At 44.2% G+C, this 14,548-nt stretch overlaps 2 protein-coding genes, 1 long non-coding RNA gene and 1 other non-coding gene across 13 annotated transcripts in view; 2 read left to right on the forward strand and 2 right to left on the reverse strand.

Annotated features, from left to right (window-relative positions):
• Nucleotides 1-545: 545 nt before the first annotated feature.
• lncRNA:CR44444 (long non-coding RNA:CR44444) lies at nt 546-1,354 on the reverse strand. Its single transcript, NR_124455.1, has one exon. It is a non-coding gene; the product is annotated as a long non-coding RNA:CR44444 (long non-coding RNA).
• Nucleotides 1,355-1,900: 546 nt separating this feature from the next.
• M7BP (Myosin-7a binding protein) overlaps nt 1,901-14,548 on the forward strand; it is a 28,546-nt gene continuing 15,898 nt past the window's right edge. For 3 of the 10 annotated variants that reach the window (NM_001259255.1, NM_001259257.1, NM_136458.3), the window contains exons 1-6: nt 7,460-7,771; nt 8,836-8,987; nt 12,875-12,973; nt 13,418-13,659; nt 13,713-13,859; nt 14,175-14,264. In NM_001259255.1, the coding sequence (NP_001246184.1) occupies nt 8,851-8,987; nt 12,875-12,973; nt 13,418-13,659; nt 13,713-13,859; nt 14,175-14,264 (715 nt within the window). In that variant the 5' untranslated portion in view covers nt 7,460-7,771; nt 8,836-8,850. Of the gene's footprint in view, nt 1,982-5,149; nt 5,832-7,455; nt 7,772-8,835; nt 8,988-12,874; nt 12,974-13,417; nt 13,660-13,712; nt 13,860-14,174; nt 14,265-14,548 lie in introns of those variants that run through there. The other 7 variants (NM_176100.2, NM_176101.3, NM_170613.3 and 4 more) reach the window with 5 other exon arrangements.
• Nucleotides 10,154-13,878, reverse strand: asRNA:CR45131 (antisense RNA:CR45131). Its single transcript, NR_124456.1, has 2 exons — nt 13,012-13,878; nt 10,154-12,956 (listed from the first exon to the last, which is right to left on the reverse strand).
• Nucleotides 11,500-12,539, forward strand: CG43341 (uncharacterized protein). Its single transcript, NM_001259261.2, has one exon. The coding sequence runs from the start codon at nt 11,760-11,762 to the stop codon at nt 12,069-12,071; it is 312 nt and encodes a 103-aa protein (NP_001246190.1). The 5' UTR covers nt 11,500-11,759; the 3' UTR covers nt 12,072-12,539.

A 14,548-nucleotide genomic window follows, 5' to 3' on the forward strand; every position in this document is an offset into this window, starting at 1 on the left:
TTCTCTAGACCCACTTCTCAGGGCTGAAACTTTAGAAATTTGCATAAATCATAAAATTAGCTGCCACTTTTGATTGATGCAAACGAATTAATCAACATGGCCGTGGTCAACGAAAGTGACTGAAGAAATGCTTTCACCGATCGAAGCGCCGGCGAATTTAATTGGCCACTGAATAAACTTCTTTGACATGGCAGATCGGTAACGCATTTGGACCATAAACAAACGAATCCATGAGATACAAACAACGGAATGCGAGGTGCCGAACTTTTTATTCACTCACTCATTCACCCATTCGCGCATTCATTGATGATTATCTTAACGGTTAACAGAGGCTCTGCGCATTTTATCACCCGGGATGATGGCGAGGAATTTTGATGTGAATGTTGAGCAGAACGGAAAGTCATCTGGTAATGCTCCATGCTGTTCCCCTTCCTGTCCTCGCTGGCCTATCAATGGGAGAACTAAACAAGTGCGAAAAATGAGGAAAATAAACGGCTTGTACAAAACGCTGAAGGTAAGACTTGCAGGTTTATTGTTGTTATACACTGAAAAATAAATCTGATATATCCATTGGCATAGCGGTGGTGTATTGTCACACCCTGGGATGTCCACTTACGGAGTCCGTCCGGAACCGTTTTTCCAGTGCACCGCATGTTGTTTCTCCATCTCAGGTGAGTGTGTCAGGTGCAATGGGCTGCTTTGGATGGCATGCTGGCTTAGTACGAGTGTCGGCGAAAAGCACATAAAGCGAAAAGAAAACGCAGTCGAAAATAAACTCAGCAAAACCCGACTTTGCCATGTATCAAATGTCTTTCAAAGGTAGTTAAACGCTTCCTACTCCACGCAGAGCCAAGTACCGCGTAGAGTACCTAGTTGGGTCAGAGTGAGGCAATAAACATAAACCAGGCCCAGCCTTCCGCCTCTTTCGCACTCCAAAGACCCCGAGGTAGGGTACCATCCAAACCGACTGGCCGGCCCATAAAGTATTTATAGCTGTCGCTGTCCATCGCTACTTTCGCGCGACTTCCTTCTAACTGAACTTGTGTAACCGAATCTTCAGTGGCCAGTCCCGGTCTCCAGTCTCAGTCCTCAGTCTCGGCCTCCTCTGTCTTCTGCCTCTTTCTCCGGCTGTCACTCCCTCTCTTTCGCGCTATCTCCCACCTTCAATCGCTTCCCTATGCATACAAATGAACGTTTTAGCACACGTCGCGCTAAGTGGAAAAGTTTGAGCAAGCAAAAAGGCTGACAGGAAGAAAGAATCAAAGAGCTGGAAATCAGAAGACAAAACAAATGGGAAGAAAGCAGACAGGAAAAAGTTAAGTACTTGGGAGAACAATTCCAAGCAATGCAAATGATTATCTCATATAAGCAGGGAAATATATTACTGAGCTTTATAATGAGTATATTAGTATAAAGTAGAATTATTATTAAGATTTCAGATTTAATTTTTAAATAAAATATTTATTTAACACTTATAAAATTAGGTACTAGGTTATGAGTGCTATTCCAAAAGAAATCACATCTAGTTAGTCTAAAGATTGGAACCGTGTAACTCCAGAAAGGGTTAACTGTGCACTTTCCATGCCCTAGACTAAACCGTAGGCCCTAGTCGAACTTGAAATCGTAACCCGTTTACCAACCCCTCCCGAAAACAAGTTCTACCCCAAAAACCGAATGCGAAATGTGGAAGACGACGACAACTGGCGAGGAGTGCAGAACAAAAGTTTGCCGCTAAATTTTCGTGACAGCTGTTGAGCAGCAAGAATACAGAGAGCGGCGAGAGAGATATTGCCAGTGCGAGTACGAGTACGAGAGAACCGACAACAAACGGTAAAGCTGAAGCAGCGCAACTTCGGCAAGCCAGACTCAGACTCGCGGCTCAAAGCGTGCGGCTCTCCGCTCATTCGCGTTTCAACCTTCTGCACAAACGGAGTGACGCTCGAAATCGAGGAGTACGTGAACTGGCCATAGGCTATGTGGTGTACGATCTTACGAAAGTCGGCGATAAACTCAAACTCCGAACCCCCGCTCCCCGATCTCCGATCAGCGAACCCCGAATCACGAACCTCGAACCTACAATCACAAATTACGAACCTCGAACCGTTGAAGCGGGACCTCGAAGGGCAGCCCTTTGAGCCTTGTCTAAAAAACGAAACATTCAGTGCGATTAAGTTGGTAGAGGGGCCCTGCACTCCTGCCACACTAAACAAACTATATATATGTATATGCAGATATTCGTGTGTACATAATGGGTCACTGGAGCGTGCGATATGCCCAAAGTGACAGCAGCAACAACTACGGCGACTAAACGTGCGACTCATGCGCAAAGCAACTGACAGAAACACAAAGGCGACAATAACGAAAAACGGAAAGAACCAACGGCAATGGGGGGACCAAAGGGGTGACCAGGTGACCGGGTGCACAGGTGAACAGGTGTCAATGTCAGCCGAAAACTAAAGCAAGGCTGCTGCTACAGTGCGAGTTCCAAAAGGGGAACCAATTAGGTGCACACTACATTAAACAACTAGCTGTTTTAAAATAGCGAGCTGAATCATTTCAGCTTAGACCTCAACTGGAGGTCTAAGGATATGTGTAACTTAAAAAATAATGTGCAATGTAATGATTAAGCAAAATTGAAGCTTAGATAAAAATGTTAATCAGTGCAGAATTCGTGAGCAATTGCTAAAACTGTTATTCTTTATCAACAACTTACTGAGTGGACGATTGTACTAAGAAAACAAAATAAATGACGCAGATAATTACTCACTAAATGAACTTAAGTAAAGAAGTAAATGAGCTTATAATGAACAAATGGTGAAGTGAACCTATGGAATATCTATAATTAATATATGTGAAGTGTACCCTCCACTTTCTAGTATGCATGTGGCTATGGACAGACTCGAACGTTCACTTAAATATGCAGTTCGCTCTCTCGATTGACCACTGTAGTTAGCGTGCACTTGGCTCGAACCCTGTGCAACCCCCGATTGTGAGGAATGGCCACAGGTTGCACTTCCGTTGCCATTGATTTTCTGCGTGTGTGCTTCAATATGTTTGTTCGTTATTTTCTAGTTAGCCACGGCTGTGAAAACAACTTTTACAAACAAAAAAAAAAAAAAAAAAAATTAAATAACAGACATTTCACCCGTAAATTGAAAACGAACAAAAGTGAGCAAGTAACAGAGGGAAAAATGAGAAAACTGAGATAACCAAAACCAATCGGACAGCATCGGTTAACAGTATTAACCAGCGACTGGCGGCGTCTCACTGCCAACTTCCGTTCATTTAAGCAGATTGTTGTTGCAGCCCCCAGGGGCAAGAGGCACCCCCCGTTGGAGGGGGGGGGGGGTGGTGTGTGTGGTGGCAGCAGCTCAGTTCACCACAAAAAGAAACTCCACAAAACGCATCATTGGCGTGGAATTGCTTTGACTAATTTCCCAATGAATCGGCAGTTGCGGTTGCGCCCTGTGGCTCCAATATATGTATGTATATATGTACATATATATGGGTCCATGTGTGGGGCATGGCTATTAAAGTTGACCGGGAAGAGAGTGTGAAACCGTTAGTAAGCGCTACTCTGACTGCGGGTCACCCGCTCCTCACCCGCAGCTTGATAAATAGTTTCCCTTCAAATATTTGCAAATGTGCACTGAGGGAAAATAGTGTCCGACTTGGTCCACTTTCGTCCCAAATACCAGTGAAGATGGCTTAATTTACTGTCGTCTCATAGAAATCAATTGATGCCACAAAGGTCTTACTCATGAAAATCTTTGAGGCTTAACAGTACACTTATACTATACTTATACTTATACTTACTTGCCTTGAATTTATATATGCAGCACTTTTATGTCAATGGGAAAGTTAACACATTTTTTTCCCTCTGTACAAATGAGCTGTCATAATTAATTGAGCCATCATCAGGCCAGCGAAGCTTGAGCACAGCCTTCTAGCCAGTTCTCCGGATGGAGTTGACCCATTTGCCGGCGACCCAATTGCATCTGAAATTGTTGTCTAATTAATCATCAGATTAGTTAGTGTAACAACTTAATTCGACATGCCATGCGAATGCCGCAAACAATTGTGTGAAAATTGCACAAATCCAACTTGCAGATACAAAAACAGGCACACCAGATACATACATACATATGTCTATGTATATGTGCAGGTAAATCTGATGCATATTGGGTAACACACTTGAAATGGAAATCAATTTCAGTTGACCAACCTCAACGAAAATGATATGCAAAACGCCGGATTTAGTTTTGGTATGCATGCAAATGCACTTTTAATTGCCGCATTGTTTGGGGAACTGCATATCATGCTGTTGCACAGCCTAGCCTATCTTTCGAATCCGCAGCAAATCCCATTCGGAGAATTTCCACACATCCAGCCGGGTTTCACTCGAAACTCCAAAGAAATGACTTTGGCGGCCCGCAGGCCACCACTTTTTGTTTCCCTTGTCCGAAACCATCAACAATCGCTGAGCACTGAAAATGAACAACGAACAGTCTGGAAACCGAACAACAAGTGCGTTGCTGCTCCGGCCATCCATCTATCCATCTATCCACGTATCTGTCCATCCATAGATACTTCGGCAGACGTACTGTCAGCGTTTCAAGTCTGCCATTTAGTTGGCCAAGAGCAGAAATGCTGCCTGCTGGCCGAGAATTTCTCTTTTTCCAATTTGTGCTGTGTGCGCATTTCGGTTTCGGCCAGTTTCGCTTGCCTTTAGATTTGCCAAATAGTTTTTGGGAGCCTGGGGCCTTCGGCTTTTTCCAAGATGAGCCGCTGAGCCACTTAACCCAATGCCAGCCAAATGGGTTAACCCGCCCCGAATCGATGCGAATCGCAGCACTCTGCGTAATTACGTGCCAGAAATTAGCATATTTGGGCGTGCGAACTGCGGCTATAAGTGCACATTTCACTTTGGGTGCAGCAACACACTGAGATACAAATGTATCTCATGAATATCATGAAGTGGAAGGTGACAGACCAACGCGGATATTTGGGGGGAGCTTTTTGAGATGCGTAGCGATGAGGCATCGCCAGATTCCAGGTTATCTGCAGCTGGGCGGGGGTTCGTTATCTGCCGTCGCATTTGTTTATGGGTCTCTGCCGTAAAAATAAACCAAAATTCCTTTGATTGCAGAACGAAAGCAAACGCTCCCAGGCACACACATACACACACGCACACCATACCAGCAGCAGTACCAGCACCCCGTAGGGGAAGTCTTGAATTTGTGTATCGCGCCGGCTGATAAGCTGCTCCGTAAGCGACTTTTATTTTCGGTGGCCCAAGTGGAGGCAGTGCGGCAGTGCTCGCTTCCAGTAACAAAACAATGCTCGTAACTGGCGCGTAATTAACACACAAAAACGCGCTAAACAAAAAAAACAAACAAACCAAAAGCAGCAGTGAGGCGAATTTGTTTGCCAAAAGTGTTTCTTTCATGTGCGTGAATGGAAAACAGTGCCTGCATGAGACACTGAGTGCGGAAATGGAAATGGCCTAGGGCCGCTCCCGATTCACAAGCAACCGACATACACACACACCACACACCGCCCAGCGGCGACAGCAGCAGCAACATGGCAGGTGAAGTGCCAGCAGAAACATCGCCAGTAGGATGCAACACCAGCAACAGCCAGGGGAGCAGTCCCCATCCCGATCCCATCCAGCAACAGCAGCTGAACTCCAGCGTGGACAGCGGAATTGCGGTGCTCGAGGCGGAGTCGCCGACCTTGAGGAGGCGCCAGCGACTGCACCAGTGCCAACGGATCCTCCAGGTGTTGCAGCGGGATCAACTCACCCACCAGCAGCTGCGCGATAGATTAAGGTGAGTGCCAGATTTTCAATCTTCTGAAGCATTCATTCGATCCAATTTAATATCAGAGGGCATATACATATATATTTATTTCCATCATTCAATTCGATGTTTTCAATTTGATTGACAACAACTTGAAGCTGTGGAAGTTGGACTGTGCCATGTGGCCAGAACGGAAGCCACAGGCAGCTGGGGGATTGGCCTGAGCCGACTTGGGTGCGCATGGAGCCCACAATCTTACGGCAAACTGCTCTGGGTGTATGCATCTGCATTTCGCAGACTGCAGGCGGATATCAATTTATGCAAATTTGCCGGCCTCAAAATGGAAATGACAAAATCTCGGGTGCAGTTAGTCAGTTAGTCAGTCACTCAGCCATGTCATTCGTACAGCCAGAAATCTTTCCGTGAGCAGTCGGAGTCTTCTGGGAACTCTTTTTTAGACAATTGTCATGGAGAAACCCGCTGCCTCTGACCACCGAGCTTTCGAATGAGTTTGCAATTTGGTTGGGAAACTGTGGCGGGGAAGTTCCATTAGAATGATAATGAGGACCAACCCAGTTCGGCGATTGTAATTGGAAAACCTCTTTGAACTATATTGTTGTCTGTTTTCAGTGTGAGGAAAGATACACTTTATAGTTGGATAATTATGCTACATAAACTTATATAACTATGTTATTGATAGAGAAACAAGTTGGAGTCTCTTCATTGTTTTTTTTTTATAATATTTCAGGATAGAGTTTTATAGAATTATAAATACGAATAGAGCATTCCGGAATCGACTGGTTAGATTGTGGAGCACCCAAATGTATGGCCCATTCCATGATAATTTCGTTTTCCACACGAGCTTCGATGCCCGAGGAGCGGAGTGGCAATCTTATCGAATGTTTCATAATTAAGTTGATTAATGGCAATTAATTGCCGTAAGCTTTGCATGCCCAATGGCAGGGCCAATCGATTTCGTAGGTTTTTCTTTTGGCCACAAACTCTTGCCACCATCCTCCAAGCGGCGGACATGTGACTGGCAGCTGCCAAGTGGCATATGCAATTGCATTTGCATAAGGTCCGTTGGACAACGTGGAATGCCAGAGAATAGTGGACGGGGTGGGTGGGTCATAAGTGTCCATATTTCTGCGGCTCAATGGGGATTTACCCGCCAACACCCACCCACCCCCACCCCCTCAGTTGCATGGCCAACAAAGCTCTGACCCAGTGCGCCAATAAGGGCCAGTTCCAATTTGGTTACTCGCCCGCAACGCACACAAATCCTAAAAAAAAACCACAAAAAATTTAAAAAAAAATTTAAAACCCTGGAAACATTTGGCCGTAGATTCAACACAATTGGAAAGAGTGTACACCCGTTTGTGACCTCACACCCGAAATAGTCTTGACACTTATCTGCGACTTTTTCGTCGCATACCGAGATATATATATTTATATATCTCTGGACGCGAGCGGAACTCTTATCAAATCAACGGTCGGTCGGTCGGTCGGTCGGTCGGCTATATACGCGATCCGCCATAACGAAGTGGGCAAACAAAATCCAATATAATGCCCATATACCCCAGTTATATATTGTGCAAAAAAGTAAACAAAACCGAATTCAACTTGGCTAAAACAAACCTGTCGCCGCTCCACTCGCAGTCGGAGTCAGCTGCTCCAATCGCCAAGTTAACTTAACTTGAAGATCGTTGGCACGGGGGGCCCTTATCCACGTGATCCTAATCAGTTTGTTGTATGTTTTGTTTCAATTTGTGCGTCATGCAGTCGGGATTGTTAACGCTGTCGACGGTTTGGGCTTTTTGAAGATGGAGCAAGGTGATCGGCGGGCGGGCGATGGCAATTAGCGGACTGAGTTCGTGTGGCAAGCACCTGAGAAACATATTGCCCGAAAAGTGATTGATAATCGTCGTTCGTAACTGCAAACAGAAATAACAAGACAAGCGAAATTTGTGGTAATTATTTATTCAGATATTTCGCCAGTGAAGTTCATTTCGGTTCAGTGGGAAGATTCCACTCCCAAAATATTACAAAAAAACCAAACAAATTTATAAATAAAACCCACATCTTTAATGCCAACTGAAGTGAATAGCACGATAATTAAAATACATCATTCTTAGAACCACACACACACACAACTGATGCTATAATTTTTGTAAATAAAAAAATGCAAAACCAAAGGAGATTATGCAACTGCCAACTTCTATAGAAGATCTCGATGAAAAAAAGCAAAAATGTCGATAGGAGCTTTGCAAAAAAACACATACAGACATTTATCAAGTTTAATTAGTGCTAATCGCAATGTGCAAAAATAAACACAAAGGAAAACACTTAGGCAATTAAATTAACGTATAAATAACTGCTAGTACGTGATTCGAACTGCAGACAAAGTTTTTTCTAAACTTCTCTCAAGTGATTGCATCTAAACTACGAGATTTGCATACTTAAATGAATAATGTTCTTTAAGTGATTTATGACAACAATTTCATTTATCCTTCTTTGCATTATGCTGAAAATTATTTATCACTAATGGTCACGACTTCAAATGTGACCAATTGCACTGAGTTGTACCTAAAAATATTTATTTACGTGATATTTTCGCTGGGAACTAATTGTATTACTGGTTTACCAATTTTCTATTCAACTTAATAACCGAAACTTAAATGCCCTGCTCAGGGTATATTTACCCATACAACTTCATGTCGAAATCTAGGCAATTTAAATCGAACAAACAAAACTTTTGATAAGGCTAAGGCCAAAGTATGTATTGGCCGAAAACCACGTAAAATGTCCACAAAGAGATGATAGCCGCAAATGAAGAATGTTCGGCTCTGATAAGTAGTAAAAAATAGTTTGGTGTAGTATTGTTCCGGATATTTCATTGATTCAGTATAGTTAGGGTTTTCAATCGAGGTGGAATTAAATCAGAGCTGCTTCCGATAAGTGTGTGTGTGCGTGTGCTTCTGATGCAAATGCCGCGAAATCGATAGCGTAATTGAATTCAATGCGAACTCCGCAGTGCCTGAAGCGCTGGATGCGCCCCTACATCTGCCTCATGGAGCTGCCAATCAACCGACCTGGAAGCGGGAACCTGCTGCTGGGACTCACCTCCGTGGTGGGTCTCATTGGAGGCGCCTATCTGCTGCAGTGTGGCGCCCAGCAGCTCTTGGGGTGAGTTAATCAAATGGGAGATAAATCAAAATATAGCATCCGATGGATACAAGTTCGACTACGTGAGCTAAGCTCCGCATCCGCACGTGCACTTTGTATGCTGCAGATACAAATGCAGCGCGAGATAAATCCGAATAGAAACTGAAACTAAACTTTCTTGACTGCAACTTCAACCCGGTTACGTGGCCATCGTTTCGCATGAGTTGATTGCGTTTGCGTGTGGGAAATGGCCGAGCTGAAGAGATTTGACATAATTGTTGCCATTTCTCCAGTCGCCGTTTTCCACCAGCTACCATTTGCCATTTGTTACTTGCCCCGTCGACCGGGATGGCGATGCAACTGCTCACTTTGGGCATCGAGTGCGTAGCGTCGCCTTAATTAAGGATTGCGCAATCTCCGCCACCTGCCTCCAATTTATGCAGCACCTGTTGTGTCTCGGCGATGGCCTGCCGGTCCGTTAGACGTTTCATAACATTGCCAGTCCAGACCCAGACGAGCTGTCATTGACTCTTCGCGAATCCGTCCACAAGAACGATAGAACCTCGAAGAATGGCCAGCGGAAGTCGTTGGCCAACAAAGGGCACAACTTTCCACCGCCCACCCGCCGCCAGCTGCTTTTTCCTTAAAAAGCGTCACAAATTGGCAATAACAATTGGCCATGGCTAACAACGCCCCTCAATTGTTGGCCTTTCGTCACCTTTTCAATGGCATCTTAATTAGCCGCTTTGTTGACAGCATTATTTGTATTATTATAGCGACGGCAGTTACACATCATTTTTCAGTGTATTAGGGTAATATGCGTATCGAAACTATAAGGCTCTGAGTAATGCATATCTTTGAGGCACAATTTCTTTATATATTTAAGCAAGGAAAAGATTAAAAACATAAACAGAATAATAAAGTTTATATGAGTACCATTTTCTACATACGAGCTTTCAGTTCGCTTATAATTCACTTATTAATTTCCGGGTCTTAAAGACGACATTTTATGAACGACATTCTATGAAGCCAAACGAGTTGTGGAACTGTGGAAAGTCAGCCAAATGCAATTAACTCTGGCCGATGGCAGAGTTTAGATATGCACAGAAATTCTGGGTTTTATTCGCCATTAAAGTGAGAAGAAACCAGTTATCTTGGCCTTGTGGCAAGTGAAAAGCCGCAAAACGAAATATTTTTAGTGCTTTCAAAACCAATTGTGAGAACAATAACAAGTTGTGGAAAATGTTTAAACTAATGCGATATTATTTACTTACTATTGAGCAGTATTGTTTTCGAGTTTGCTTATGGTTAAGGCTGTTGAAAATCGTTTTCTACGTAATAAAGCATGCTTTTAGGCATATGAGTTTTATTTGAATTTAAATAAATTTAAGATTTGGCCAGGTGAATTAAGATATTCAAGATAATTCATGAATCCATTTAGATACGGTCAATGATGATCTCACGAAAGCCGGATAGTAAACTCGGAGATAATCAAAAGATTATTACACTCATATCAATAAAACAATTTACGATGCCACTTGCTCGCTTCTACCAAGAATTTATTAATCTCCGGCTCGAAGTTCTGGGAAATTCTGTAGATTATGCTATCAGAGGAGCATTTGTGAAAGCTTCTGGCCCTGTTGGGATATTAATAACCTGACACAACCTGATGGCTTGACGCTTTCTTGTGCGGGAATATGCTAATGGCGGACACATGAGACTCACATACATACATCATACATATATTAACCCAGATTCCCAGCACAGATTTCTAGGGAATCTCGAAATCTTAAGGCATGAGATCGCAGCTCGAAAAGTTCCCCGGGCTTTATGCCGATGAAAGTGTAGCGGCAACACCGTGGCGCCATTTGTTGCCAAAATAGTGATTAAAACTCGAATCCAGCTAGAAGTCGATTGATTAGTTAATAAACCGCTCACAGCATGCATACATTATATACATAGTATTTTGCCAGACAAGAACCAAGCCAACTCGTTTGCGGAATGTTTCTCACAATTAGCATTTGGAAATTAATGAAGTTCAGGCCAAAAATAAATTAGTCGACAAATGAATGCAGCAGACAGGCGATGATGCTCGATGATCTTCGACCACGTATGTATATCTCCTCCAAAACGGTTCCTGTTCGACCAGGTTTCCAGCTCTTGGATCAGATCGGATTGGATCTGATCGGACCACAGTGATCGGAGAAGAAAGGCGATAAATCTGCATGGAAATGTGCGCAGTCATTGCTTCCAATCCGCCACATACACATGTCGACCCGTCCGACGGGATCGTGGGCAGGGGGACTCCAACTTACGTCATTGACGAGTTTGTTTAGCGCTAGAGAGAGAGAGAGAGAGGCAGTGGTTTCCCGCTCTCCACGATCGAAACCGGCATGGGATACGGCTGTGGCTGTGCCAGTGTGGTTCTGTGGAGAGGCCACAGCTCCATAGCTCTGGCTATGTGGAGCCATAGAGACCCGATCTCAGCTGTTGACCGCCGACTCTCAAAGCCAACTGCGCATAACAAAGGCGAACCTTGTGCGAGAAAGTTGTCAGTGTCGTGGGACGCGGATCGCGATTTGATAGCGAATTGGCATTAAGTGCTTCCATTGGCGAAATCGGTTCAACGCGAGTGCCATGCCAAATCCCAGCAAGCCCACCGGCGCTAATCAGTCGACAAACATTTTGAATACCTGAAAACCCGATCCCGACACCTGGAGAACAGCCCCCCACACCACACCACACGGCAGAGAATCCACTACAGATCCAGCTGTCGATCGAGTTCCAGGGAGAATGCTCTTCTCCGCGGTGGTGTTGTGCCAGGTGGAGCGGCTGATGTGCCTGCCCATCAGCTTCGCGGTGCTGGGCTTCCTCTTCATGGCCTGCACCATGGAAGTGGTGCTGCTCAAGTTGACCAGCACTGATCCGGTGCTCGGACCGCCCGCCGAGGATTGGGAGGAGAACGGGGGCCCGGATGGGGAGGAGCAGATCTACTATGAGAATCTGGAGAACAACTATGAGTACTGGGCGCGCAGGAGGATGCGATTCCATCGACAGCGACAGCAGCAACAGCACCAACAGCAGCAGCAGCATCTGCCCACATAGAAGACTTAGGCTAGAATATAAGTGTATATTTTTAATTAGATCGGTTTTAAGCGGCTATACTGACTGAGCATCTCTCCTACACACCTTGTGTTTTCAATCGCTTTCGACAGCCTGTGCAAGTTATTTGAATCTTTCGCAAGCGTAATGTTTTCGATGACCGTATACGGTTGGCTTTTTCCTTAAATTATATTTGTTTGTTTGTAAGCGAAATTGCGAATTTTGCCATTTGAATAAGTTGAGCAGCAATCCGCTTGGCGATTTCTCATTTCGAGCACGTACAAGACACCCAGGAATTCCCTTCTTCTCTCTTGTGTAAGAACTGTAAGTGACTGACATAATCCGAATGCATATCGAGGCAGACAGACGCACTGCCTCTTAGATTGTAAGTTGTTTGTGATAGAGCTACATGTATGTATACTTTAAGCCAGGCCATTTCGCCTAAGTTGATTAAACTCGGTTCGAAGCCTCATTGCCTTTTTGTTTGCCTGGTCCAACGGGTTTGCGTTGTTATGCAATTGGCGGGATTTAACAGCCGGGAGAAAGTCAATTGCCCCATGCAATTGCGTTTGGGTGGGGACTGCCCACTATTTAGTTGCCGGGGGAAGTGGTGGTCGTCGGTCCAAAAGCCAGAAGTAGCACGATCAATGGCTACCGACTAATTGAGCTGAGTTTCAGCCAATGACCTTCTGGCCGTTGAATAACCCCAGCTAATCGCCAGAAACGACCTGACTAATCGTCTTGTTTCCATCACCATCCAACATTCTCGAAATAACGCGCGCTTCCTTCCGCCTTGTCTCTTCCAGCAAACTAGCCAATAAGAAGTGGAGGAAGGAGGAGTCCAGCAGCGAGGATCACGCCTGCAACGTCTGCTGTGCGGACCTGGATCTGAGCAGTGCCAAAAAGTGAGTAGAATTCGTGTCTCCGAAATATTGCGAAATACCTGTTTGACATTGTTGATCTTACTGATATCAGCATTTCTGCCGAAATCTATTCGTTTGTTTGAACAACAGTCTGGCTTCTTGATAGCCATATAATAAATAATTCGAACAAACACATTTGCAAAGTATAATTTGCAAAAGAATTGGTTGCTTTCTCCTGCATCGGTTGAGGTATTTACTGCTCTGTTCACCGAACTAAAAAGAAACCAAATTTATTTATGCAAACAAGTATAGTTAAATTTAAATAACTTTTTTTACGAGAGATTCCACGAGAACTAAAACCTTCCATTCTAAATAATAAATTTCCATAAATGGCTCTAAGCTCATAAATAAATATCTCTTTAAGTGACCTGGAAAGGTACTGGCGAATATATTATACAATTAATGATCTGGGAAAACCTTTTGCAGCTACGTGACATGTTGCACCTGCGAAAAATCGGTTTGCCGCGGGCCTAAATGCGCCGACTGGCGGCCCAAGGACGCCAAGTGGGAGTGCCAGCTGTGCCAGAGCTCCAAGGAGTCGCTGGCCCACACCTCCTCGTGGGTGGCCGAGCAAATGTCCTTCAACCAGCATAAGTTTGTCTATCCGATGAGGGCTAGGAGCGAGGTGTATATACCGATTGTGGGCGATGGCAACGACAGCAGCATGCGTAAGTGCGGTTCAGGGAAAGGAGTACTTGGAATATCTAGTCTATACTTGCAGAATTCGAGAGCGTTAGCCAGATTGGACAAAACGCCCACATGGACGAACGGGCCAAGATCCGCGAGTACGTCGAGGAGATTGTGGCCGAAATGCTGGGCGGCAATTTGGACCACGTCAAAGTGGGGCAGCTGTCCAAGAGTGAGAACTGTAAGTACCCAGATTGCCTGAGATTCGATTAGAGCGAATGCAATTTATGCAATTTGTGCAAATCAAATTCAATTGGCACGGCAACATTTTTTGAAATCTTGCTACACATTTATGTTGCCAAGGGCTTAGCAACATTTGTTGCGGGCTGACAACCGATAACTCAAAGCATACTTTTAGGCAAGCTTTCAGGTGAGAGCTTGCTGAAAAGACTTTCTGTCTGCTGTTTGTTTTGTTTGCTCATTAACCGATATTTGCACCCCTATTTGACACACACACACACATCACACATCACACACACTACACACATGCAATCAGACTTGCAACTCTTTGATAAATTCCATGCGAAGCTGAGTAACCTGCTTATCAATGTGGAAAACAGTTTGTGCGCGCGTGCGCTCAGGGGAGGTAAGTAATCGGTAATCGATAATCACTAATCGATCGAGCACGCACGCTGTAATCGTCTGTTTTGTACGCTAACCCTTCTAACATCGATTACTATTTGTTGTAGGCAGTATTTTCAAAACTGTGTTTGAATTTAAGCTTCCTGTTTACTTATTAATATAGGAACATATATATCTTTTATTATATCAATGGTCGATATTCTATTTCCAACAATATAATATTTGAAAAACTAATTATTATCAAGTTTTTTACATAAGGTTAAGTTGGGAGCATTCAAAATATTTTTT

Source organism: Drosophila melanogaster, chromosome 2R (assembly GCF_000001215.4).
Source record: "Drosophila melanogaster chromosome 2R".
NCBI lineage: Eukaryota > Metazoa > Arthropoda > Insecta > Diptera > Drosophilidae > Drosophila > Drosophila melanogaster.